We start from the raw sequence: 27,918 nt of genomic DNA, 5'->3' as shown, positions 1-27,918 counted from the left end.
GCCGGCGGGCGCGCGCCTTCTTCCCGTACGGCGCGTGCGCGGCCTGGCCCGGGCCCGGCTGAGGCGGGCGGCGGGGCCGGCGCTGAGGCGGGCAGGGCCCGGCCGGGCCGGGGCGGCCCGAGGCTTTCGCGGGACGCGAGGCGAACGACGAGCGGCTCTTTCCGCTGGTAAACGGGCCCGGGGCGCGCCGGTTGTCTCGCCGAACTCCGCGGGCCGGCTCGCGGCGCTGTGCGGTGCTGTGCGGTGCTGTGCGGTGCTGTGCGGTGCTGTGCGGTGCTGTGCGGTGCTGTGCGGTGCTGTGCGGTGCTGTGCGGTGCTGTGCGGTGCTGTGCGGTGCTGTGCGGTGCTGTGCGCCGCGTCCCCGCCCGCCTTCCGGCTCCGGAGTGTCCCAGCCCCGCGGCTCCCCTGCCGCGCCCGGTGACGGCGCTGCTCGGGCAGTCCCCGGGCCGGGCTGCTAAACGCGAGGCGCTGCCCGAGTTACGGCGTGCAGTGGTCGCTGCGTTTCTCGTGAAGCGTCCCCTCGCTCCGCATGCAGGCGGGTCGACCGTCAGCTTCTCCGCGTCGCGTTCTCGTGAAAACAGAGAAAGTTATCCAGTGTTCTTGCACCCCCCGGGTGTGTTTTACGGGACAGGAGGAGTGCAGACGTGCTCTGGCTCCGTGCCGCCCATCCCCTGGGCCTGCCTTTGCAGGTTGTGCCCGGCTGCGTTCTTCCTTGCGGTCCTCAGGGGATCGCGGACACGGAGGAGGCCCGGCCTTTGCTGCCCGTGGGCCGGCGGGGCCGCTTAAAGAAAGGAGGAGGAAATGATGGGTGGTTGGGGTGTCTGGCGGTGTGTGCTGCCTGTCTCTACCTACCCGAGATTGGAGACGCGAGGGTCTCGGCTTTTGCTTTTGTCTGCGTTCCTTAGAAAGTGTGCTTTGCGGCACTGGGAGTCACGCGTCGCTTCTTAAGAAACAAAAGGCTGTGTAACTCAGCGGCGGCTGGACGGAGCCGTTTGTTTGACGTGCTTGAACGTTTAATGAATTAAAGCGACTGTGATTCCGTATCTCTTGGAAAGCACCAGGTCACGTTGATCTTTCCTGGTATCGCTGCTGACGCGGTGCCATAGGGGGCGCGGGGAGAAAAAGTATCAGCAGGCCGGGACTGCTTGCGCTTAACCGGAGGTACCAGTTTGGTTGTGCTATTCTTTATCGGGTTCTGCTCTCTGCTGATTCGACAGAACTGATACCTAGGGGCAATGCTCGGCGGCCCCGAGCACGGGCAGGAGCGTGAGCGGAACCGCTGCTAGTAGCGCTAAGGCGGCGCTTGCGTTTGTTTGCTTGCGCTTCGGTGATCGTCGCGTCGGGACAGCGAGCCGAGCCGAGACCGATGCGTAAGGGCCGGCACGGCACGGCGCACTGCTTTGCTTTCGTTCTCCCGAGAGCCCGGCTCTCCGGGGGCGGTCGCTGCCGCCGGGCCGGAATGGGGCGGGCCGGGCCGGGCGTGCGGTGGGCGGCCGGGCCGCGCGTTACATCACGGCAGCTCCGCGGCACGCAGCCGGGTCGCGCCGCCGCCGGGCGCTCGGGCACCTGCCGGGAGCGGAGGCCGCCCGTCGCCGGGGCCGCCGAGGAGCCGCGCCGCCCGGTAACTTTCCTCTGGGGCTGGAGCTGGCCGAGGGGGGAAGGGGGAACGTTCGGCTCCGCCGCCGCCCGACCCGAGGCCTGCGCCGGGCTCCTGCGGCGCGTTGGAAGGTGCCGGAACGGGCCCCGAGGCGGCCGTCACGGCCTCGCCTTTCCGCGCTCGGGCTCGGGGCTGAGCGGAGAGCGAAGGGACCTGCCCTGGGGACGGCGGGGCTCCGGGGTCGCGGCGCTGGAAGGCGCTCTCTGGGAGGAGTGGACGGGCGGGTGGAGGAGCTGAAGAAGGGTCGAGGCTCGGGGCGTCGCACATCTCCTGTGTCCAGAGAGCCCAGGTCTCTGCTGGAGAGCCTGCCAGGTGCGGTGAAGTTTACTCTGTTAGCTTTGTCACGTTTCCTTGTCTGTGCGGCTCAGCTCTGTATTGCTGTTGGTTCACCTGTTATGTGCTGTCAGCTCCGATCACCTGCCTTCTGGAACACAGACCGGTGACAGGTGTGTGTAGGGCTGTAAGAGGGTAACTGCGAACGTCGGCTTCTTGTTGTGCCGCTTCACTGCAAGTTGTGTTAAGGTCCGCAGACTCTTAACAGCAAGTGTTCCGTTGCAGGATGGCAGCATCCCTCAGATCTCTGCTTGAAGAGGAATGCTTTCTCTCATGGATCCCCCCTTTCTTCCCCCTAAAGGCACAGCTGGGCCTTTCACTGTAAGGCTTTTCTAAGGGAATTTCTGCCACTGACTCACACGCCTGACTAATGCTTTGGATCGCTGCGGCAGCTCCCGGCTGTGGCTGCAGGTCATGTTTGCAGAGAGGGCAGACTGTCCTCTGAGCTCTGCTGCTCATCCCAAGGTGCATGGAGTGTGCTGCTTCCCAGGCACCAGGCTCTACTGGGGTCAAACAGAAAAAGAAAAATGTTTGCTACTTCTTTCAGTGAGTAGCGGTCTTTTCTTCCAGTTAAAGGAGCAAATCTGGTGTGAAAATTACAGCTGAGTGTTAATAAGCTCGGCCTTACTTTCTTTTGGGTTGAGGGCATTGGACGTAGTACAGGTTATGCCACGACCAGATGGAGTTTGGCCTTGCTGCATTTCTCCACAACCACACCCATGACACATTCACCAGAGGGTTCTTCCTGCTGCAAGGCCTGCGATGCAGGCTGGATGCTGCCTGCTGTAGTCACTCACTGGAATCTAGCACTCGAGTTCGGTAGGTTTTCTTTCTTATGTGTGCTTACAGAGGTGCATCTATCGCAGAGGGCGGCAAACTTTTGGGAGAGAAAAATGGAGGCTAAAATGATCAGTTCCCCTCCTGTCTCCACCATTCCATAGCTGTCCGAGGAATCCTGCAGCTGCTTGTACTGTAACAGGGTGCAAGGAGAAGCACTGCAGCAGGGACTGTGTATGAATCACCTGACCAAAAAAACGTCAAACAACAGGAAACTTTATCACCGACCTGCTGTATTCTGGCAGTGTGCCTTTGGTTACCGCTGCTGGCAGTTAGCAGCTGCTGCACTGCAGCTCTGTACCTTGTCACGGCGTTCCCTTTGCTGGCTGCGGTGCAGCAAGGAGCTGGCGGTGTGCAGGACAGCAGGTGTGCTGCAGAGGTATGGGCGGGAGCTCACTGCTTGGTGCTGAGCTCACACCTGTAGGCAGAGCTGTGTTTCCAGCGTGTTAATGCGTGTTGGATTGCTGTTATCTCTGTTCAGACAACTTTTTCAGTTAAGGTGCTTTCTCTAGGAATTGCTGTTACAATTCGGGAAGCGCTCGATGTTGGATTAAGGGAAGGATGAAATCTGCTGCTGATTGTTTGATCCAGTCTTTAGAAAGGGTGATGGGCGCAGACTGCTCATGTTCCGTCTTTTGTAACTAGATCTGCTCTGTGACTGTTGGCTATCGAGATGGACTTTTTTTTTCTTCAAAAAGAAGTTTTGAATTTAGAGTCTTAAGCTGTTGCTGTTTCTCAGAAGTCCCATCTGCCCAGGGAAGGATACAAAATATAATGTGCTTTGTCTTTGAATGCACTGAAGGATGATCCTATGTTCTGCTCTGGAAGCAGCTGCTGTGGAAGTCTCGTTGTCACTGATATGTGTATCTTTGCAAGTTGAATAGGAAAGCTTATCAGATTTTGTCATTTTCCTTCTTCCTTCCCCACCAAGCAGTAGGATTTGCACATCTGCAAGTCTCAGAGAAAAATGACAATTTCAGCATTAAAGTCAAACCTTACAAAAACGCTGTTTTGTTTGGCTCGGGGAAATTGTTCTGCTGCTCTGCACTGCAGTGTGTTGCCTTGTTTTTCTCACAGCATAATAATTTAGGAGGGCAGGAACACATTCTCTGCTGTGGAAACTGAGTGGGAAGGAGCCTTGGAAAGGAGTTTGGGGGAGTGCTTTCTGCATGGGTACGGTTCTGCATCCAGTCTGCAAACAGGTTGAACTTGGTCTTAGATCATACTTCTGCTAATATGTAAGTGCAGTGTTTGACCTTGCATTTTCATTGTGGTTACTGCAGCTAGAAGCTGTGTTTTAATAAGCCTTGGTACGACAAATGCACAGAATGTTGTTAAAGTAAGAGAGGCTTTCTGTGTTGTGGCAGATCTTAAAAATATCTCAGTTAAAAGTGGTGTGATGTGTTACTTTAGCACTCTGTGTTGCTTTGTTCTGTGACTTCCTGCTTAGGACAAAATACTTTTTTTTTCCATTTTTGGAACACGGACAAATTCATTTCTCGTGTCCTCGATAAGAAGGAGATAGATATCCCTGGAGCCTATGGGGCTTGTTAGTTTAGATCTGGAGATCTCAAAAGCAGATTTCCCGTAATGCAAAATTGCTTGCCTTATTGAGAATCTGAAAGAAAATGTTAGGGTGATATCATTATCATTTAGTAGAGTGAGTTGGAATATGCACTGTCAAGCTTTTAAGCCTCTTGTTTGGGGAGGGCAAAGGCTACTTTGGGTAGCACACGTGGGGAAGAGCAAAATCCTGCTTTTATCTGTTAAGGGGGGAGGGGAAGATTTGTTTCTTTAGTTGATGATGGGATGAAAAGAAATATGTTAGAAATTAGGAATGTAATTCTCTGAATTTGGGAGCTATCATAATTGTTCTCTCTAGGGTTAAGTAGGAGGACTCTCATGGGATGGGAGGACTGAAAGGCCATCAAATCCATGCTGCAGAGCCAAGGTGCATTATGTACACGTAGAAACATCTCTGGGATGTAAATAAACAGTATTAGGTGGGTATCACACTGGTTGCTGCAGCAAGTGACTGACAAGAGTAGGTGTTCCCTGGTGTGTTAGGTTTTCTAGTTTTTTGTAAGGTGTTTTTTTTTAAATACTGGTAAATACACTTGTAAAGTTCCTTGAAACGAGAGCTGCGCACAGAAGTAAGATCTTCTGCCCTTCTTAGGAAAGGGGAGTCTTGGCTGACTGTGGTCCAGCTGTGAGACAAGCACTGCTGTGTGGCTCAAAGCAAGGCTCCCACCTGCTGATTTTAAGTCACGATTTAAGTTGGTGATCCAAGTAATCCACGTAAACCTTGTTTTGCATTTGATGTTTTCCTAAAAGCAAGGTTTGCTCTAATCTGCTAGGCTAATTTATTACTTGCTAAGCAGGATGATAAGAGTGTGTCTGCATACATTAGTTTATGCTATTATATCACAGCAAATGTTTACGTTGGAAAATGGCCACTTGAATTTATTAGGTGAATAACATCTTTCCTAGTGACTGCTGCAATACTGTTTGATTAAAAGGTCAAATTAAAAGCATGCAAAATTGAATTTTTATAATTAGACTGTAATCAAGCACTGGACAAACAAGAAAAAAATGAGCTTGCTGGCGTGTGTACTGTTAAAACAGTTTTGCTTTAACAAAGCGCTGTTATCTGTACTTATCAAAATGAACTGCATGTTTTCGGTCATTGTGTCCTTCCAGATCTCAGAATGAGTGTAACTCATCCTCCCTTGTGTTGTTTTGCTTCATAGATTGGAAGAGAAAAACACCTCCCTCCCCAAGCGTGCTTCCCTCCCCCAGCTTTCAGTGAATGATCGCAGTGATGAAACTGCCTCTTGTCCTTTATGGATTGATCCTTCAGTGGATTCTGCTTCCAGGGACTTCAGATCTTTCTCAAATTTAGGAAATGCATTCTTTAAACATTCCACGGTGACCGTGTGCTGCTTGGAGAGGGTTTGCGTGTTTGTGTTAGGCTTTATCATATATTGTCATTGTCGTAAAAAATTCAGTGAATGTAATCTTGAAAAAATATGTGTGAAGTCCTCTATAAATAGAAACATTTGGAATTTAAGTAGTCTATTTAGGGCCTTTGTGAAACGAGGGCAAAGAGGTGCAGGCTTTTGAACCAGTTCTGTAGTGTGTCTCTGGCCAGAGTCACGCATGCGGAAACGTGCCGCTCCCCGGAGGACTCCACACGCTGCGCCGGTGCCTTTTCCTGGACGTTTATACATGGGCAGCTCTCGGTGAGGTGTGCGCAGCGGCTTCTCGAGCACCTCCCAAGGGGAAACCCACGTGCGGATGTCTGCGGGTGTGTTGATGGTGTGCTGGGAGAGCCTTTGGGACCGGCTGTGATGGCACTTGCCCTGACTTGCAGGCGGTGCGGGGCCCTCAGCAGCGTGCTGCGGCTCGCACAGGCGTGGCCACCGAGGCAGCTCAGCAGCCGTGCGCTCCCAGTGCTGGAGAGGAGGCTGGCATGTGGCCTTTAGGTACCGACTTTGGGAGTGTTTTGGAATACAGAATATGGATGAGCTTAATGCCTGCCAAGGAGCTCCTGTTATCTGAGTGCGTCTTAGAGGAGGGGAGTTAACTTTCATGCTTTTGTGGAACTGAAGAAAACTTTTCCCTTGCTCTATAGAAGTTCCCAAATTGCTTTTTGTTTTCCTAGAAGTAGAACTGGAGTGGAGAAAGTGGAATCCTTTTCCTGAAGAAAACATTTTTTTTTTCTATTGCCTGCACTTTGAAGATATTTTCCTGTTACGCTTTTAACAGCAGATTGGGGTTGGTAGTGGAAGTTAAAACAAGGAGAGACTGGAGGTTTTGTCCTGCCCCATTTCAGCCTGGTCTCCCAGTGAAACTTCCCAGTACTTGCTCTGAGTGGTGTCTTCTGCAGTGTCCCAGGAGCAGCAGCCATCCCCACACTTAACCTTGGTGCAAGGATCAGGATAAGAAGCCCATCTGCTGGCAGCCCCATTACCTGCTCCCACACGCTCATGCTTACATTGCTAGGTCTGCAGCTGTTTCTGAGAAGGTGGCTGGCAGGAGCTTTCTGACTGGAATAATGTTTGCTCGCTTGCTTCATGTGGCACCTGCCCAACCTTTCGTCTGTGCACAGCTTCTGGCTCATGGTTCTTTGATTGGTGGCCAGTGGGTTCTGCCATTGATTTCTTTCTCCTCTGCCTGACAGGACTGCGCAGGAACTAGGAATGCGGTGGGCTCCTTGTGCTGTATTGCTTAGATGAAACCTGACAGTCTCGTAGTTAGTTCCTTTGCCTTTCCCTATTAGAGACTTTTTGCAGACTTGCAATCTGTTCTGCTGAAGGAATTTGGACCATAGAAAAGCATCGATATGCTTAGCACCTCAGCTCCCCTTGCCCTACGCTAGGGCTCTGTTTGCATGAACCAGGGTGAAGCTCCCAGTGCCTGGAGATTACCTGCAGGAGCAGAGGCTCAGCTCAGCCAACTGGAGGGTGTGCCACTCTGCAGCCATCCCACTGGCTGATGCTGCCGCAGCGGATTCTGCCCCGCTCCGGTCTGTTTTCCAGCTGAGTGTTTGTGGTGATGTCAGGCGGTGTGAGAAGGGAACATGACTTGGCAGGACAAAGTCTGCAGAAAGTTCAGCTCTGCATTTGGCCAGGGACCTCAGAGGGAATGGGATCGACACACACATTCTGCTACACAGTCTGTCACACGCCCTCTCACACGCTCCCTTCCTGTCACACGGATCCTCTTTTCTCATTTTCAGATCTTTAACCCTTCGAGCTTTTATTTGTGTGTTTATTTTAAAAAGAAAAATAATTCCTCCTCCTTATCTTGTTGTTATTGTACTTCTAAGTGTTTAGCTGAATTGACCCCAAAGCAGAATCATATCATAGAATCATAGGATAGCCTGAATTGAAAACAACCGCAATGATCACCTAGTTTCAACCTGCCTGCTGTGTGCCGGGTTTCCAATCACTAGACCAGGCTGCCCAGAGCCACATCTAGCCTGGCCTTATATGCATCCAGGGATGGGGAAATAGACCATGAGGGCCAGGATCTAGGATAGTAAAGTCAAAAGCAGGACAAATTTGCCTTCCAACAGAGCTCTTAAAAGTCTTCTGATCTGCACCCCTGCAGCCCTAAATGCCGCTCCTACTGTGTTTCTTGGCAATTTTTCTGATCACTTCTTGCTGATCTAGGTTTGGATGTATAATGCAAAGCTCTGCCTCTCTTCTGCCCTTCTGAGAGCCACATTAGTGAAATCTGCCAAAATGTATCCCTAGGTAATGGATGAGCACTGAATAGGCCAAGATATGGAATGGTCCAGCTTACTTTGAAGCAATTTAGACTCAGTTCCTGTATTCACCTGATATGAGTGTTTCAGTAGTATTGTCATTTCTTCTTGACCTCTGTGCTACATCTAGGGATGATATTTCTATGAATGGGACTTGGTACTTTTCCCCTACTGCCCTTAAGGGAGTCTTAATGAGTTTCCTGCCTGCTTTGCAATTCAGTACTGTATTTCTCTTTTGCCTGTGATGAGCAGTAGTATTTGTTTTGATAGATGCTTTTAGGTGGGATGATGCTTGGATACTAAGTGCTATATAGATGCGTTATAAAAAACTGTTTCCCAGAAACAATCCCGTGTTAGTTATGGTGATATGCAGCATGTTGATGAAAGGAAGTGGGTGGAAAGAAGGAAATAGAAAAAATGAACAAACAACCGTACCACTAACAGCCCTCTCCGTCAGTTTTTCTTTCTTCTTTTGCCTTTTGTTCTTCTGTTGCAGAGGTGCTGGAGGGTAGAGACCAGTTTGAGAGAGGGTGATCTGTCAGTCAATCGGACTGTGTCTTCCTCAGAGGAGCCAGCAGCACTTTTGGGCTCTGATACTGAAGAGATGGGCTGAGACCACCTGGTGAGCCTAGCGCATCTCTTCTTGGTGATGCCAACCGCTGGATATGATTAGAATAGGCAGGGGGTGTTATTTCCTGAGAGTTTTGTGGAGATTAAATTACTTTAAGGATACAATCAGGTAAGTAGTACGTGATTATTTATCGTTATTTTCCACGTGCAGAGAAAGGCTGGCAGGGCTGCTTTTCTGGTTGTAATGTCTTTGATTCTCTTATTGGCGATGGGCTGCTTTTAGCCCTCTTCCCTGATCTCCACTACTTTGGGTAGTCATCATTATTTCTGTGGTTTTTGTTTGTTCTCATCTTCCTTCAGTTTAGATATAATGTTGGGATGACATCTCACACCTCTCGTGAGTCAAACCTGTGTTCCCTGAAGCAGGGATGTAATATCTGTGGGACTCAAGTTCAGAAAGGGAGAACATAGGCTGCCAGGTAGGGATATCTTCTTTTCTCTGTCATATGGTGCCAAGGTGGTAGTACATAGTGGTTGGAGAAAGAGGTTTCTTTAGATCTTTTTTCTTCCACTAATGCACAGCCCCATTTAAAAAGAAAAACAAAACAAAACACAACAACAAACAGGCTGTTGAAACATAGCTAGTACTGCCAGTATCTCTGATTCAGGTGACACTGGCTATTTCCCATCTCTTTGGAGTCATGTTCTCTTGATAAGCCTGGGGATAACTTTAATTCCTGCTGATTAGCAGATAACTTCACAGGAGGAAGTTTTCCAGATTGCTTGAACAGTTCTCACTTTTACCTGTATTTTCTCTGGTGATGTGGTCATAAGGACAAGAGAATTACACTCATAGCCAATACAGGTGCCGTAGGAAGAAAATGAAACACAAAGCAAAACCATCTTAGTATAGATATATTTAAATGTGCAAGGGAAAAAAATCTAATGTTTGGATACCTTAATTTGCATGGGGAAATTGTGAGTGGCACTGGCAAAAGAGCGCTGTTGCTGCTACGTGAATTTCCATAGGGAGCCGCTTACAGCTGATGCTGACAAACACTCTGCAGAGCATGCTGCTGGTTGGATCCCCTCCCTTCCCCTTCTTCCAGGGAGCAGCACAGAGCTGCCCTTTGCTCCTTTGATAGGAGGAGGGGGCAGCTGTTTTGCTCTGTGTGCTTCATCCTCCGGGGAGGAGCACAGATGGGATTTTTCCTGTTCGAAGCTTCTGTTGGAGCCTCTGTTGCGCTTCCTGCCGTCTGAAGGTCGGCGCTGATAGCGGAGTCAAACTGCCATTTGACGGTTGGAGCTGGATTTGCAGCCAGGAGCTGGGGATTATTGCAGTTCAGCTGTAAATGGCAAATTCTGCTCGCTTTCTCCCCTGTGGTTGCTGTGGAAGCCGGCATCAATCCATGTGGCTGTGTTCCCTTTGCTCCCCACACTGGAATGCGGGGCCATGGCTTAGCTGGCCAGGCTGGGCTGGGAGATGATAGCTTGTCTTTTGGTAGGATGGTTGGGGGTGCTGTTACTGTAATGTCTTCTTTACTAGAAACCAGTGCACACTCTTGTTTTGTCAGCTCAGGATGGCTATATTCTAGATTAGTCAGAAGCTTGAAAGCTGAGGGAAAGAGGCAGTAGAAAGCCTGGGAAGGATAAGGGGCTGGAGCTTTGCTACCTCAACCTGACTTGTGCTGTTTTGTAGACTTCAAGGGAACCTGGGTCTATGGCCTCCAGAGGCATTTCCTGTCAGCAAGGTGCCACATCAACCCTGATGGACTTACTATTCATTTTCAGTTAATTAACCAGGGAAGAGTCTATCCTTTCTTACCATTATCTGTTCCCTCGCTCCCTTTCTGCCTTTCTCTCTACCCTTGTCAGAGGGAACGATGCTTCCATGCAAACAGGAAAAGAGGCAAGAGAGCACCCTGTGTGCAGTGTGAGTGAACGGCAGTAACCCTGTCTCCTTTCTCCTCCTCTCTGCAGGATCAAGGGCAGCTGGGACAGAGGAAGGGAGGGAGGGAGGAAATAGGCTCAGCCCACTTCAGGATCTCACCCACCCTGCAAACAGTAGTATCACTGTTTTCCCCTTGTTTCTTGTTTTGACATGGCACCCTCAGGTGAAGAGGTGAAGGCAAGGGCAAACCCAAAACCTCAGTCTTTGGATATAAGGTGTAATGAGAGAAACAGGTGAGAGGAGAGCGAGCATCTCCTGCTGGATGAGATGCGCATGGGAGAGATGACTTGAAGAACAGTGGCTGTTGGAGTGAGGAGCTCCTCTACAGAGTTTGTAAGTTTCTGGTCGTGATTGGAGCCAGCATGTTCTGTCTTCACCTCAGGGATAGTTTGGGAAGCCCTGTTTCCAGCGTGCCCTGTGTAGAAAAGAAGCTTGTCCTTTGCTATGGAGACACAGGCTAGGAGTGAGTTTGGATTTTGATACAAAACAAAGCAGAAGTCCTTTGGCCTGATTCTGCCCTGAATTATGGTGTTGTGTTTGATAGTGCCATTGTGTCATATGGCTGTAATTCAGTTCACTAATGAATTTGCAAATGTTCAGTGGAAAGAAATTTTTCTTTTGCTTCAGTCCTATTTTCAGTTCTTTTTCCCCACTGTTGGGCAGAAATGGTTTGGATTTTCTGTTGCTGCTGCTGCTTGTCGATAATGGCATATTCTGTGTGTCCAGACCATTTAAGTCATGCTGGATACAGACTGACAAATGTGTGTGGAAATATTTGCATTGTTACAGTAAAAGATCTGAAAGTTACAGAGACTGCCCTTCAGTCTTCCGAAGCTAAAAACTCTTTTAGGGTGTTTTTCTATAATAGCCTGACTTTCCCTTCCTTGATAAGCTTAAGTGGAAGAGGCAGAAACCATCTCACAGAATACCACCTTCCATCCTGGTGCACACCATCATTATGTCTTCCTATTCTCTTTCCTGCACTCTTTCAGCCAAGTGACACACACTTGTTTATGTTAATCTGTCTGGTAGTTAGTCACTTTTGGAGCTGTTCTCTGGGAGCTGCCATTGCACCTGTACTTGGAGGTAGGAGACATCGTGCTGTGTTTAAGAACAGACTGAAGCCAAAGGCAGAGAGCCAGTCCAAAGAAAGCCTTCACCATGAGAGCCAGGTGCCACAGTGAGAACCAGGCGAGATCAGGGATATATGAGTTTAAAGGAAGAGACAAACACTTAAGCAGAGGCCATTCCAGAAGTCAGCAAAGGGATGGGTAATAAGGAATTTGGTCGGCAACGGGAAGAAGAGCCAAAGGAAGAGGACATGGGCTCTAAGACTCAGAACTAGAGACAGAGATGGGAATAAGACTCTTAACCTGGGGACAGGAGACCTAAGTGCTGCCCACCATGGGCAGCTGGCTGCAGTCAGGAATTACTGCTTTCTGTGGTTGTCAGAAGTGACAGCAGCTGCTAGTTCTTGTGGACAAGTGCCATGCGTTTGTGGAACTGGTAGCGGTCTGCTGAAGCTTAGCTTGGTAGCCAGTGAAAGCTCTTAATAGGCTGTAGCTTTTCTACCATTGTTGTTGAGATAGGTGGGCTTGTGGGCTAATTTCATTTTGTAGCAGTCTTTATTCTTGAGACATCCAAACAGTTAATGCTGTGCACTTCTCTGTAGAAAGGAATCTGCTGCTAGGACATGGAGCTAGTTGCTGTTCACTCAGAGTTACAGAGCAGTTCTTGCCCTTGTTTGTAAACATAATGTTAAAAACTGTGCTGTCATGTTATGCTTCTTGGCACACCTTGCATTTTCATGTTTTATCCCTCCCTTTGACGATCTGAAGTTGATGCCGCACCAGAGAAGGCGTAGGAAGAACATTGGGTAGCAGAATACCTTTAGTACTTATGAAAGAATTGAAAGAGCAGTGCCTCATGAGGAGCTTTGTTCTGTGCCGATGCTGTAGGTTCTGTGATGTGTCAGTCCAATGGTGTTTTTTCTTTTTTACTCAGACATTTGGATTGGCACCCCAGGTATCATCACCAGTGTGCGCACTGAGAATTTAGCTTTCAGCAGAGATCCTTAAGCCCCTATTTTGACTCAGTTTTCAGAGGTAGTTTCAGATTGAGGATTGTTTTGCCTGTCAGAATGCCTCTAGAAGCCCAAATGCAAAATGATATTCTTGCTGTAAGTTTCCCTGGAAGTTCTTCCCTTCAGACACACTGGTTCCCCAGCAGCCCATTTGTTAGGCCCATCCACACAGGTGCAGTCCTGTTGACACACACATACATGACACGTGAGCACAGTCACAGTACTACATGTGTACATGCACAGGGTCTCTTCTGTTGGTGCAGTGTGCACTGGTGATTCATTATAGAACCAAAACATAACTGCTTATTTTCTCTTGTCTGAAGGCTGTAGGATTTTGTAACTTACCAGGACTCTGACTAGTAGCTCCTCTTTTGAAAGATCCCAGGGACTTGCATAAACTTCTTAAAAAGCCACCGTTTCCTCTGAGCATTCAGTGCTTGGAGGTGAAAGGCCCACTGTGCTTTTCCTTTCATTATCCCTGCTCTCCACAGCATAGTTTCTCCAGGCATGCACTTGCATCTGGGTTGGTTCCTGGTCTGTAAATTCCTCCCACAAAGTACCAGAAAAAGATGCCAGACAAAGATGCTGTGGAGAGAACAGACATTTTTATCAGAAGTATGACTACAGTAACTACATCTGGTTCCTTTGGTTTCATCTGTGTGCTTTGCTGCGCCATATCTTTTACTTATCCTCTGAGAGCATGGGACAGAAAATAGGCATGTTCTGTAGTTTTGTGGCTCTTGAGGACAGATCTGGTCAGAGATTTCCAAAAGAGTGCATAAATGCTTCAGCTGGGCTCAGAAGGGGTCTTCTAACTGAGGGTATGAGTTCAGACAAGGCTGGTGCTGGAGGGAGGAGTGAAGGTTTCTGGTAGTAAGCGTGAAGTGCAAGAGACAGGCCCCTCTAGTCCCTACTGCAATATTCTGTTTGAGGAGTGCTGATTTCGAGACCATCAGAGAGGGAAGAAAGGATGTAAGGAACAACATTTTCCAAAAATGTTTAATGTCTCTTCTGAGACATGAGTGACAAGGAGAGAATCTGAGACATGAGTGATGAGGTGGAGAATTGTTTCTATTTGCCTTTCATCTATGCGTGCTTCCCTGTGCAGTGTATGCTCACCAGGTTCCTGCATTGTAGAAGCTGTGTTGGAGAAGTGATTGCCCCATCTCTTGTCACTTGGCCAGTGCTGGTTTCTAAAACTGACAGAGTCGAGACAGAAGGTGGAGGCAGTGCGGAAGATGATGTCAAGAAGTCTGCGTTCGTTTTTGTAGTTCAGGCTTGCATCACCCTTTTTTATTTCAAGTTGAAGTGGTGGTACAAATTGGGAGGTATGAACCTCTGATAACATGAATATTAATACAGAACTCAAGAACATTTGGAGTTATGGAGTTATAGAGTCATATATTTCTGTGAAACTTAACTTCCTGCCTAATCACACAGCCTCTGCCTGTGGGGAAAAGGCTAGTTTAGTTTCATTACCTTGCTCCACCGGAGTGCTGCTGTTTGTAATTAGGTCTATTTTCCACAGCCTGGAACTGTTACTGCATCTACAAAACTAAAAATACTGTGTCTTAGGAGCAGCCTTGGCCTCTCGTCTTTCCTGCTCCTGTCTGGCCCATTCTGTTGGGGAAGTGCCAGAGGATGGTGCATGAGGTAGGAACACATGGGCTGGTTTCACAGCATGAAGGTAGTGACTGATATGCCATACCCCTGCTGTGTGCTGGGTGCCTGCAGGCTAGTCTGACATTGCCAGGAAGTCAGCAGTCTCTTTTTTAAGAAAAAAAAATCCCTCCCCTTTGGGCTCCAGATGTCCTGCTGACAAGAAGTTTCACTCTTGCAATGTCAGTCGTGATTATGTGGATGAAATGATTTTGTAATCCCATCAGGAGGAGCCCTCCTCCTCCCTTACTTCCCGGAATACATTGCAGCTTGTGGCTGGGATGCAGCAGGACTGTGTCACTGCCTGCAGGCAGCAGGGCCTGAGCACCTCACTCCGTCCATCAGCTGGAGGATCAGCTGGAGGATCGGACCTTTTCTTCAAGAAGTGCTGCAAGTACTACCAGCAGTGTTTCATTCTTCACAGTAATTAATGCTTGAGTGAATCTTTTGCGTGACTTAAAGGAATGTGGAGATGTACTCAGGCATCTCAGCTTTCTGCTTTGTGTCCAAACATGTCCCTAGAGATCTGAAACTGTGCATCCATGAGAAGCATACATGTAGGAATATAAGGCAGCTCTGGGTTTCTCTCACTGAAGTTCCCATCTCCAGGTGGTGCTCTGTGCCTCTCCATAAGGTTTTCTGTTGCTGCAGGATTTACTGTGGATGATTTTTTTAAAGTTAATTGTGATGTCCACTCTGTTCTTTTGGGAACTGTGTATCTCTTTAGATTATTTGCAAATCAGACCTGTTATGTTGCGGACTTTTACTCTGGGATTTCTTGTTCTTTTGTGGCTTTGTGTTCTACATTTGCTGCAGTTGCACTTATCCTAGTCTATTTTTGCAGTGATTGTGTGGCTGTGTACATCAAAGCAAGGGAGTTTTGATTTCCTTATGCAGTCTGAGTCTGTGTTTACAAAGGGCACATAAATTAATATGTGGTTTTTTAATATATGGTTTTTAACACTTGCTTCTGTTGTTTGTCACAGCATAAAGAGGCATGGCAAGAGCCTAGCAATCTTGACAGTATGACTGGATTTCTACGTGATGACTGTTGCTGTCAGAATTCTGGGAGGGGGTGGTTTTGTGGCACAACTGCTTTTGTCTTTTGCCTTTGGCACTCTAAGAGAATTTACATGGTCTGGTCCAAATATAGAGGAGGGAAGAAGAGGCCTGGGGCAGTAGTCCTCTGCCTCTCCCAGTCAGCAGTGCACTGTGTAAAGCATGGTCCCTGTTTACCTGACGTTTTATGTTTGTGCTGCTGCACAGCCTTCTGTCACCTCCTCTCTTCTAGAGAGTGGCACACTTCCAGTCCTGAACTCCATGGGCCAAGTTAAACTGGTCCTGGCCTTTAAGGCAGTTGCTTTTTAAATCAGTTAATCCTTTTAGCTTGCGTTGGTAAATCACAGAATTAAGATCAAGTGATCTGTATGCATGTTGGAGCAGATGAAGGTGTGTTTATGCTAGCAGTTTACATCAGTTTCACTAAGTCTTTGCAATCTCACTGGTAAGACTTTTTTTCTGTTTGGGTAGTAGAGCTTTTTGGAAAAAGTGGTGGGATTCGCTTTCCAGGTTCACATAATGTAGTGTGGAGTTAGTGCTTTATAAAAGGATGGTTTTTAGTATCATTTCCAAGTCCTGGAAAAGGGTGTCCCCAGAAGGTTGGTGGTGAATGTTTCCTGAGAGTGGCATAATGGCCAGGGTTTCCCTTAGATATGATTCTGGTTTTCTGTTTATTTTTATAGGTCAGGGGAGGATTAGTAATCCTCATCTTTGATGCATCATTGATCCTTGGCACAGCCTTCAGCTGTTGCTAGTAATAGGGAAATTAGTCGTTGCTATATCAGTGTATCACAATTGGCTTTTACAGTTTTCTGTGTGCTCTGGAGTTCATGCAATAAAATCCAGCACAGCTGGCAGTAATGAGTAATTGGTTCCTGGAAGCTTCAGCAAAGGCCTCTGGTTGTGGAGTTTGGAATTTCCCTCTCACATGCTTGGAAAGATGAGGGCTGAAGTCCCCTGCTGGTGCTAGCGGTAATGGAGGTTTGTCCTGGTTTGATGTGACAGTAAACAGTTTTGTGTCCAAGTGTGCTGTTACTGTATTTTAACCACAGTTTGTTAAAATATTATTTCAAGGGAATAAATATTGATAAAAAACAAAGTTAATTGTCTCTTAATAAGGAAACAATCTTGCTGCTTGCTTGCTGTTCTGTAAGATTTGGGGAGTTAACAGTCTCAGTAGCTGAAATCTTGCCTCTTTTGTCTCTGTTTTTCTCCACAGGTACTTCCTTTCTGACTTTCAGTAGCAGGGAAAAACTAAAGACCTTGAAGAAAGTTGCCTGCTGCTCCTTACTCTGCAGTAACAATGCTGCAGAGATGAGATTATAGCAAGCCCTTCCTGTGTGGCCTCCATGGGTCCCACTCAACTCAGCACACAGGACCATGGGAAGAGGGTGGCAAGTGTATTTGAGATGGAGGAGGAAGGCCTTTCAGTCTTCTCTGGCTCAGAGAACCCCCCTAAGCATGCAGGTATGGAAAAACTCTTATTAAATGCTTACAAGCTAAAGGGATTCCATTCTTTAAGCTGTGAATAATACTGATACTTGGAGAAGTTCTAGAGTGAGTACTGCTACATCTGAGACATCAGAGTTGAAGACTAGAATCCATTACTGGTAGTTGAAATTAATGAATGCTTTACAAAAGATGCAGGAAAGTCATGAAATGTAGAGAAAATGATTAAAGAGTGAATCTACTGAACAAGGAGGACCATAATGAGAGGCAAAGGTACCAAGATGATGGTCAAGCTTGATGCATCTCAAGCTTTGATTTTGCAAAATGACAATGATAAGCAGTATAACTAAAATGCCTAATGTTCAAAATGGAAAATAGTTTCCTTCCTTAGATGAAAACTGAAGCCTATTTGACTCAGTGAAACAGTCATAAGGATGGTTGTCAGATCTTTAGGTAACTCATTAATGACAGTCAAAAGATATGTGCTGGATGGATTCATCATGTGCAGTTATTGGTTTACTTTGCTGTCACTCAGAAATCTGAACGTGATTCAAAACTTTGTCAAAGTTTTTATGCCAGTTAATATATGTGTAAAAGGAGACTGAGTAACTTGAAATAAATACAGGCATTGCGTAATTTATTCTTTGTAAGAGATGGTGTGAAGAGAAGTACAGTAAATCAAGAGAGGAGAATATCAGAGGCTTAACCTTTCTGCTGACATTTTCCTGATCTGCACTCTCTGCAATGAGATGTGCATGCCAAAGTGAATGACCTGCAGACCTTTGCAAAGTCAATGGAATTGAAAATCAACACCAAGATGCTTAAGTCTGAAAACCAATATGAAATGAAGAACACTAATAATAATTTCTGAGCCTTATCAAGGCCGTTCTGCCTGTGTGGTTTATGAAAGCTGCCATAGAAGGATCTATTACATCAAACAGACAAAAAAATACATGCACTGAGCTGCATAGAAGAACATGCGAGATGATGACATGGCTAGAATTAGTGGAATGAAGATGGGGATGGCTAATAAGGAGGGAATGCACAAAGAACATCAGTGAGCATTTGAGTAGAATGCTTTAGTATTGACTGGAGCAGTCCAAAGATGTTTTCAGAACATGCATTTTGTGACAGAAGATCCATGAGAATGAGGTAGGAAAAACTGGGAACTGCTGCACAAGACCATTTAAAATACAAGGCAATAGTGAAGACTTTTTTTTTTTTTTTTTTTTTTTAATGGAGTAACAAGATTCAGCAAATGGAAGAGTGAGAATGTTTTAGTTTAAGGAGTGAGGAGCAGTCATCTTGAAAAATAAATGATGGTTTTGGGGTTACAGAAGTTCTTAGAGCTCACATAGTGTGTGTTATCTGCTTGACCCTGACTGCATGGAGTTGCTGTCTTCTATCTTGAAGGCTTTCCCATGTGTTCAATTTTGAAAAGACTTATTTTCTGTGCAATCTTGAATTTCAGGTCAGTTTTCAGCAGCTATTTGTTAGGTGCTAAGTCATTTCTGCTGATGGAATGTACAGAAGAACATCGGGCTTGAGCATGTTTTTATCACTTTGATCTGCTCCATAGTAGGGTCAAGTGTAAAGCTATGTGTGCTTACATATTTGGCATGGAACTGTTTGGATTATGTCAATACGTGGTTTGTTGCAGAAGATATGCTTGCCCCAAAGGGGTGAAAAGGGTGACTTTTCAGCCGCATATGTAGGAGATGGTGGGTTTGAGCGAATGTATTGGTCGTTGTAAGGAATGGGGCCGTCAGTTGCAAATGCCATGCTTCCCTCTTGTGTGTATGTGACTGTTTGTTATTTTGCTACTGTTCTTCTCATAGAAAATCCCCCGCTGAAGCGGAAGAAGGGCCCGGCCCCCAAGATGCTGGGAAATGAAGTCTGCAGTGTGTGCGGGGACAAGGCCTCGGGCTTCCACTACAACGTGCTGAGCTGTGAGGGCTGCAAGGGCTTCTTCCGCCGCAGTGTCATCAAGGGCGCCCAGTACGTCTGCAAGAACGGCGGCAAGTGTGAGATGGACATGTATATGCGGCGCAAGTGCCAGGAGTGTCGGCTGCGCAAGTGCCAGGAGGCAGGCATGCGGGAGCAGTGTGAGTGCAGGAAGCGGTGCTGGGGGGCGCTGGGATGAGGGAGCGGGGGGTGGGTGGGTGGCCAGTGGGGGTGGATGTAAGGGAGAGGACAGCGTGAACGCTGGGGAACACACGTGAGCCACGCACGCTGCAGGCTGGATTGCGTGTGAGGAGGTGCTGGGAGCTCAGCGGGGATTACGTGGGGAGGTGGGGCTGCTGGTGAAACAACAATGATGTGCTGAGATCCCTGCTGTATTCTTTTGAAAACGCTGTTTGATGAGAAATCACGGAGCGTGACATCAGAGGAAAGACTTGCAGCTGAAGTTTACACGTTCTTCAGTATGCTGTCTTTTGGTCTGCATTATGAGGTTTGTCGCCATGCTCTTAAAATGCCAAAAAGCACTTCCTGTATTCACCTCGTGACAGGTCAAGGGCAGCGCCACAGTACTGCAGCTGTGTTTGTGCAGACTCAATCTTGTCGTTGCCTTTCGAGAACTTAGTTATTTTTCTCACTGGACCATAAGGCTGCTGTTTCTGAATATTCAGCAGCACTCCTGCTTGTGTATCAGAAACAGCACTCCCCTGACAAGGTTCCCAGGTTTCACCCCTCTCCTGACCAAGGCTGACTGAGTAGATGCTCACTTAGAATTAATTTTGTGTGAAGTCTCCTTTTCTGACCTTCAGCAAACAGAACTGTGAAGAACATAAAGTATTTCAGAAACATCTCTAAAATATACTCCTCAAAAACATTAAGCCCCAATGAGCTGCAGCAAAAAAATGTGCTTTTCACTTTTTGCAAGCTGAAACACAGAATGCTTAATGTATTTAATCTTCCACACTGGTTTGGATCAGCTTTATGTAGGCTGTCTCTGCGCTGTTTCCCCCTGCTTCTGAGAGCTGCAAAAAGAGATGCACTTGAAAAATGATTCTGTAAGGCTGCCTGCCTGCCCTGTTAACTCTTCTGTTGTAGGTAGATACTACTAGAGAGCCTGATTATGTTTCAGTGTTTGCTCATTGTTTTTTGGTGAAGACAGAGGATACACTTCAGCTCAGGAAAACTATGCCAGAAGGAATAATTGGGTCATTTTATCAACCACTTGTCTTGTCAGCGCTGTAATCCATGCTATAAATTTGCCTTGTTAATCGTGACAAAAAATGAGATTTTTGTTTCCCAGCTGTTTGCTTGGAATGTCATTCCCTCTGCAAATTGTTTGAAACATTCTTCTAATTCCCAGACTGAAGGGAATTACTCATGGCCAGTTTATTTTTCTTAAACCAGCATGTGCCATGAGCTTTGATAGCTCCTCCGTGGAAAACTGAGTGGCTCAGATTACTTGGAATTTGGTGTGGTGAAGGAAGCATGCACATAGGCAGTTTGCAAGGTTTTCTGATACTTGGTAACGTGTTACTCAGACATAAATTCTTCTGCGAGGGACTGTAATTGCCTGAATCAGTCTCTGCCATTCGTAAATTCATACTGTGAGTAGCGTTCTCTGATCTTGCAGGTCATGTTTGATGTGATAATTGTACTGAATGTCTTTGCTGTAAGAATTCTCATTTTGTGTATGTGTGTGCATGCATGCATACCCTCCCTTATTTTGGAAGTCTGGGATAAGGGTTCATCTCAGCTTGAATATATGCTCTTGGGTTTTCCCTCTGATCCCGTGTATTGTCCACCTCAGAACACACTGTCACAGCAATTGCCTAGTTCTTGCCTACATGTTTTATCAGAGTTTATTTTGAGAAGTTTTTTATATTTGAGAAGTTTTATTTTGTTCAGTTTTGGGGCCTGCCTTCTTGTGTAGCACCTATTTTTCATTGTTTCCTCTGCATAAAAAATGACCAAAGCGTTTTTCAGCAAGGTCAGGCTTTATTTTTTACTTTTATACTTGTTTTTGAACAAATACAGTTGTATTTCCAGTCTGCTTTCTGCATTTTGTTCATTTATCAGTAGCTCACAGGGTGATTCAGATATGGCCTGCAGGTAGTTTTTGCAGCTTTGACTTAAAGAAACAGCAGAAATCTACATCAAAAATCTTCTTTTTTTTTTTTTTTTCAGTTAACTTAGTTAAAGGCATCCAAATAAATTTAAGTAATGAGCAAATGGTTCGATAAGACATTCCAGAAGGATACCCCTGACTTGTTTTATTTTCTGCAGTGTTGAATCTAAATAGTATCACTCTTTAACTTCATGACTGAAGACTTCCAACCCTACTCAGAAGGACTTACGTTCCTCCTCAGTGGGATTTATACAAAGCTGTCCTTTCTTTATTCCACTTGCTGTACATTTCTGCTGCAGATGGGCTGTGCAGAGGGTTGTGCTTTCTTGGTCTAACTCCATCTAGTACTGAATCTGGCCTCTTAAGGAGAAGATTAAATGACACAAACTGTTAACTTAGCAGTATCAGAAAAAAGGCGAAACAACAGAATTATATAAAATATAATGGACTCATCATGATGTGCAGAGAGCACCTCTTGGACTATGTTATATGATATTTTGGGAAATTGCAGGCAAATTAGAGGCAAAAACCATTTCTGACATATGCAGGACAGCATGATGGGAGCTTCATGTGTTCACTGTCCTTTGTGAATGTTTACACGAAGTACAATTAAAAGAAAGGCAATGGAACAAGTGGAGAAGAGAGCGAGACACAAATAAGTATCACTGTCTGTATCCTGTACATGAGTGTACATAAGCCAGATACTGTGAGCTGGAACCTCTGCTTCTCCATCCACAACGTGCTGCCCTGTGTTTAGTGTGGTTTCACTGTTCCTCTATGATTGATCTCTGGCTGTTCCTATTGTAGATGTTCTGTCTGAAGAGCAGATTCGGCTGAAAAAGCTGAAGAAGCAGGAGGACGATCAGGCGCGGACAGTCGTGGTGCGTCCAAACCCTCCACAGCCACCAAGTCCTTCCCACCAGCTGACACCTGAACAGTTAAACATGATTGAAAAGCTTGTGGCTGCTCAACAGCAGTGCAACCAGCGCTCGTTCACTGACAGGATCAAAGTGACGGTAAATACTCTTACCAGTGGAAATTTATAATAGTAAGAATAATAAGGAAGAAGTGGAATTACGAGGAGTCAGGGTTGGGGTGAAGTTTTGGGTAGAATGGAAATGCTTGAGGCATAGTTCTCTATAGAAAAACTTACTAGTTCCAGTGTGTCTCACTTATTCTCTTTGTTCGCTTCCTCTTCTCATCTTTCTATTCTTTTTTCATCTTTCATTTTATGTGTGTATATATATATATATATTTATATATATATGCTGTCTCTTTTCATTTCCACAGCCATGGCCCCAAGTTCCTGACCCTAATAACCGTGAAGCAAGGCAGCAGCGTTTTGCTCACTTTACAGAACTTGCAATTATCTCTGTGCAAGAGATTGTGGACTTTGCCAAGCAACTACCTGGCTTCCGGGAGCTCACGAGGGAAGATCAGATTGCTTTGTTGAAGACATCTACCATAGAGGTGAGAGATTGTCTCCACAATAGTATATAGTAACAGAGACAAAAGAGTCTGGATTACCCACCTGCAGAAATGGTTTTACATCCCTTTTTTTGGGATGGCAGGCTGAAAGAAAGACCTCTACTCTGTAGTGAGAGGCTATCCTGGCAAAGGGCCATGGAGAAGAATGAGGAAAGAGCACCTTGGCACTGGAAAGCATTATAATCCGTTCCCAGGAGGAGACGCTGTAAAGGATGCAGCAGAATTTACATTGGAATGTTGAAGTATTCTGAGAGAATTACACTTGGGGTTTTTCTCTTGTTTTTGTTTCTTCTTTTTTCTCTCAACTGATTATTAATACTGTGATGTTCTTTCCTGTATTCAAGTGTATCTAACTGTGATCTCTGGTTTCAGGTGATGTTGTTGGAGACATCTCGGCGCTACAATCCAGAGATTGAGAGCATCACTTTTCTGAAGGACCTGAGCTATAATCGGGATGACTTCGCCAAAGCAGGTGCTGCATTAGACAGGTGTTTCTTCCTTCCCTGTCTTGTGTTCTTTCATCTTTTCATTTTTCATGTGGCTGCTGGAAATAGTGTGTGTGACTTGAAGTTAAATGAAGGGTTTAGAACAAGAGCAGCATTTAACAGAAGGATCATTGCAAAAAAAAACAGGGAATAAGCAAGAGCCGTACAAAGACACTGGGAACAAGGGAGGAAACAATCTGGTATCAGGATAAGTGAAAAAGAGTGGTGAGAGTCATGTTGCTTAGGGATGAGATAGATATGGTAGAAGGGATTCAAAATCGATACATTCTCGTAAGAAGGAGCTTTAGTGGTCCACAAGACTCAGAAGGTCAGCTGCTGTGATTCTTTGTACCTTCCATGGACAAGTTTAGGGTGTCTAGGCCGTCCAGGCTGCTGATGGCTTTCTAGGAGCTTACTGACACATCACGCCACTCAACTGCACTTTCAAACTTTAACGCTCAGTTTCTTATGACGAAGGTTCCAAGCTTAGGAAACTGAACTTTATTTCTTTTTCAGCTATTAGTAGACATTTCTCCTCCTTGATGCTCTTCATGGCAGCTTTTTCTTTGGGCTATTAGAAAGACAAAAAGAAGGCAGCTCTTATGTACTACAGGACATGAGATCTCTGGATGGTATTCTGGGGGGAAAGGCTTATTTTTCAGCATGCTTTTACATCACATAGCACAAAGGGACACGATATGACAGTCATCTGTATGTTATGACAGAATAAATGTGATTGTACTTCTGCCAGGCTATTATCAAAGAAGGTGATTGTAAGTCTAGACCAGGATCTTCCAGCTCTCCCAGATTTTTAAGGTAAAGGAAATTGAGTAGTGCGGAACTCTTGGAACTGCTTTTTCATCTCAAGACTTCAGATGAATCAGCAGCATGGAATTAAAACTTTGTTTGAAAGCAATAGGGCTGCCAGGTTTGAAAGAGATGGTGGTGTGGAATAAAAAGCATAGATTTTAAAGTTGTGGGATTTTGTCTTTGGGATAGATTTGTCTGAAAACTGATTGTGTGTCTGCCTGCCTGTCTTCCCTGCTCCCTGGCATGCTGAGTGTGTTTCTGACAGCTTATTCTGTGAGATGGAGAGAGAAAGAGAGAGGAAGCAATTGCCACTGCTGACCCTTACACTCTTCTCTTCTGTTTGCTGCAGGTCTGCAGTTTGAGTTCATTAACCCCATCTTTGAGTTCTCAAAGGGAATGAATGAGCTGCAACTCAATGATGCTGAATATGCACTTTTAATCGCCATCAACATTTTCTCTGCAGGTAAAAAGGCAGGGAAATCTGAAAAGCTGCAGCACTGAGTTGCAGGGTAAAGGAAGCAGTTAAGGAAGATGATGGAAAGCAGAGAAGTAATAGAAGGTGTAAGGTCTTAAGATGAATGAGCACATTACTACTTTTACTTGGAGTATTTGTTATATTCTGAATCTTCCAGTGCTACCTCAACAGTAAAACGGATTCTTCTCTGAAGATGTGTGTAGCAAAATCAGCCAGTATTGATCTACTTCATTTAAAAACTGCTATTTTACTGTCCCCTGTGTTCGGTATCTCTGAAGTGCGATGGGTAGCATGGAGTGAGTGACATCTAGTGGACAAGTACAGGTACTCTGAGAGAACAACATTGTTCTCGGCCAGGAAAGGGCTCTGAAAAGAAGCTGTCTCTGCTCCTTGCATGTTTTTTCTGTGTCTTGTGACCTGAAAGATCAAAATTCTTTATTTGTTCTTGTTTTTCGACTGGCTTAGCTGCTGGAGAAACTTTCCCATTCCCTCCTGAATAACTGCAGCTTTTCATCTTCAGTTAGTCACAAATGTGAGACAAAAAAGGTATCTATATAGTGCTTTTTGGTCTCTATAACCTTCTACCCTTGTAAGAATTGGATGTGATTCCCTGTACGCATTAGATTGAAAAAGGGCAGTTTGAGAAAACTGGCATAGCTGCTGCATTCACAAATGACTGTCCCAGCTGTGCTGGGTGAATGCTAGATGAGTTTTGGGGAGAGACCTTACTGAGGCTAGACCAGGGTCAAGTCTAGTAATGCTGCCTGTAGCAACGTGCTTATTTCTAACCTGCTTTTGGTAGATCGACCGAATGTGCAGGACCAGTCCCTAGTGGAGAGACTACAGCACACCTATGTGGAAGCCCTTCATTCGTACATTTGCATCAATAGACCAAATGTAAGTGTCTCATGGGCATCCCCGCGATGGTACAAACTGAATTTGTGTTCATGCAGGCCCAGTTCTGACAGTTAGTGTCAGTCAGATCTCTTGTTGCCTGTACTGTCATGCTGTTCTCTTCTGTGGCTATGTGATAGCAGCTGTAAATGGAGGATTTGTGAGCTGTCACAGCCTGCAGTTCTGTACTGTGCTCTGTAGTTAGCTAGCATAGAAAGTCTGGAGTTTTGGGTTGTAATGTTGTATTTGTGTTTTTCCACAGTGCTGCCTCCAGGATAATGCTGTTCTAGGGAAAATTGGGATTGTGTGTAATGCCTCATCCACTGTGCTTTGGTGGGGTTTGTTAGTTTTCAAAAGCCAAAGTTTTAGCATGGATTTACTAACAGCTGTCCATTTCTGACCCTGCAGGATCACCTGATGTTTCCACGGATGTTAATGAAGCTGGTCAGTCTTCGGACACTAAGTAGTGTTCACTCTGAACAGGTGTTTGCCCTTCGGCTGCAGGACAAGAAACTTCCTCCCCTGCTCTCAGAAATCTGGGATGTGCACGAGTGACCGCATGCTCCCAGGGCACTGATGTGCCGACATAACGCCGTGTCCCAGCCTTTGCTAACGAGAAGCCAGCCTCCCCTCTCCAAAGCACTGAACTCTGGGCTAGGCAGTGCAGAGAGTGACGAGCTTGGGGTTTCAATGTTGTAATGAGACTATGCAGGAGGCAGCTGGGGTAGATCAGATGATGGGGGTTGGTTTTGATGTAGTGCCCACACCCCAAATGAATAATATGAAACATCTGAAAACGGTAGAAATGAAGACTCTCCACGCACATACACCTCTTTCTTCAGTCTCTTTCTCTTTTCTAAGCATGTCCTGGGGATTTGCTAATCGATCCTTTCCTCTCTCGTTGATTATGAAAATGAATTTGCAGGAATTTGCCAAACCCTCTCTATTGAGAGTAACCCAGCTCAAAAGGCTTATGCAGGGTTCCCAGTGTACCTGGATCTGAGGAGCTCAGGGAAGTCAGTGTGTATGTTCTAGGGGTTTCACTGGGTTTCCTATAAATAAAATATCTATGTGCTGCCCTTTGCAAGGATTTCAAGAGAAGTAGCTGTTATTTCCTTATAGTGAGACTTCATCTCTAGAGGTGCCCTTTCATTCTGGCCTTCCTTTGGAAAGAGGATTCCTCTGATGTTGGAGCTAAATGATCTTTAAGGTCCCTTCCAACCTAGGCCATTCTGCGATTCTAATGTGTAGTGCCCTTTGTCTAACAGGGAAATCCTCTGGGTAGGGAACATTTGTACACCAGAAAAATGTCAGGCATAAAGTAGAGAATTTATTTTTTTTTAATGTAATATATCACAACTCTATCTCATGCTGATTTGCAGCCAGTTCTCTTTGTCTTGCTAACAGCTGGAAAACTTTAGTTCAAAACAAATCAGGGCATAGATTTTTTTCTGTCTTTAGGGGTGGAAGAGAAGAGAGAAAGGTGGGAAGGACTGGTACCTAGGCAAGGTAGGTGTGGTGGAAGGATCTCCAAAACTTGCAAGAATTTGGAGCATATGGCATGTGTTCCAAGGTGAGTGTGAAGATGTATTGGCCAAGGAGAGAGGACACACTGCTCTTAGTGAAATATGTGGGCATTGCACAAGCTGTGGGCTGCACAACTCTCAGATCATGGGCTGCAGGAATATTGAGTGTTACTTCCTCTGCTTGCATCTTCTTCCTCATGCCAAAGTCTTTCCAAGGTACTTTCTCAAAGTTCCAGTGGTTATGATGGGATATGGAGGTCCCTGCTGTATGAGGAGTGCCAACTGCTTTAGAAGGACACTTGGGTCCTGTATCCTTCCTTCACGTTGGGCGCAGTGAGAGCCACGCTGGATTTATGCCCCGCATTCTTAAGTATCCACATCCATAAGTATTCTGGGACTTAAAGCAATACTTGTCTGACAAGAGAAGCATACTGTTCCAAAATGTGTTCCTTATTTTCCAAGAAACAGCATCTTTAGGGCTGATCTCAGAGATGTAACCTGAAGTATCCTGGTAGTTTGGTCTCATGAGTCTTCTCTGTGATAGGGGTCTGTTTGCTTGCCTGGTGAGCATCCCGAGAGCCTACATTCACATGGCTCGTGTTGGTTTTTTTGTTGGTTTGTTGTTAATTTTTGGCTGTGTATCTGAGCGCTATGCCCGTGGTGAGGGTATTGTGTCCATTTTGCACTTGAGGTTGGTCCCTTGCCACTGGCCTTCACTCTGCACCTTTGTAAAGCACTTGTAACAATCCGTAAAATAATCTGTTGTTTTTTATAACTCATTGCAATTGAAAAAAAAAGAAAAAAAAAAAAAAAAAAAAAAAAATCTTGTTTAAATCTGTATTTTTAACTAATCTGTTTGAGAAATGTTAATGTTTATATAAAAGAATAAAGCCTAATACAGGATTTCGACATTCTCTGATGCCATCATTAGACTGGAGGAAGGTGGACTAAGTTCTTAGTGTAACAAACTCCAAGCTAATAAGAAAGTGAGGATATAGGTTGGGGAAAAGCAGGAAGTAGTGAAATAAGCAATAGTGCAATGCCACGCAGGTTCTTTGATCTTCAGTGTGGGATTTTACACAGGTAGGAGTGTAGGGACATTTTACACAGGTAGGGATTTGACACGCAGGAGGGTGTGGGTTCACCCTCCTATGTGCTGTAGCCAACAAATGTGGATAAAAGTGCATGTTGTGAAGACCGTTTATTACCTATTAGCTATACCCTCACTTCGATTTGTGGGCTGCATTCAGAGTTTAACCATTTTACCTGCTGTAGGGAACCTGCTT

At 45.8% G+C, this 27,918-nt stretch overlaps 1 protein-coding gene across 6 annotated transcripts; it reads left to right on the top strand.

Annotated features, from left to right (window-relative positions):
- Nucleotides 1-33: 33 nt before the first annotated feature.
- On the top strand, nucleotides 34-27,535 carry NR1H3 (nuclear receptor subfamily 1 group H member 3). Of its 6 annotated transcripts, none has more exons than XM_052694876.1 (9): nucleotides 34-167; nucleotides 16,641-16,888; nucleotides 18,709-18,975; nucleotides 21,762-21,970; nucleotides 22,245-22,424; nucleotides 22,815-22,914; nucleotides 24,087-24,200; nucleotides 25,015-25,109; nucleotides 25,515-27,535. In XM_052694876.1, exons 2-9 carry the CDS (start codon nucleotides 16,771-16,773, stop codon nucleotides 25,659-25,661), a joined length of 1,230 nt encoding a protein of 409 aa, XP_052550836.1. In that variant the 5' UTR covers nucleotides 34-167; nucleotides 16,641-16,770; the 3' UTR covers nucleotides 25,662-27,535. The 6 variants fall into 6 exon arrangements, with proteins under 6 accessions (XP_052550836.1, XP_052550838.1, XP_052550840.1 ...); XM_052694878.1 differs by lacking the exon at nucleotides 34-167 and adding an exon at nucleotides 1,082-1,161; XM_052694880.1 differs by lacking the exon at nucleotides 34-167 and adding an exon at nucleotides 1,256-1,370.
- The last annotated feature ends 383 nt before the right edge of the window (nucleotides 27,536-27,918 follow it).

This window comes from Tympanuchus pallidicinctus, unplaced genomic scaffold, assembly GCF_026119805.1.
Source record: "Tympanuchus pallidicinctus isolate F22 unplaced genomic scaffold, pur_lepc_1.0 scaffold3, whole genome shotgun sequence".
Classification (NCBI taxonomy): domain Eukaryota; kingdom Metazoa; phylum Chordata; class Aves; order Galliformes; family Phasianidae; genus Tympanuchus; species Tympanuchus pallidicinctus.
This window is presented reverse-complemented; position numbering and strand designations above follow the sequence as displayed.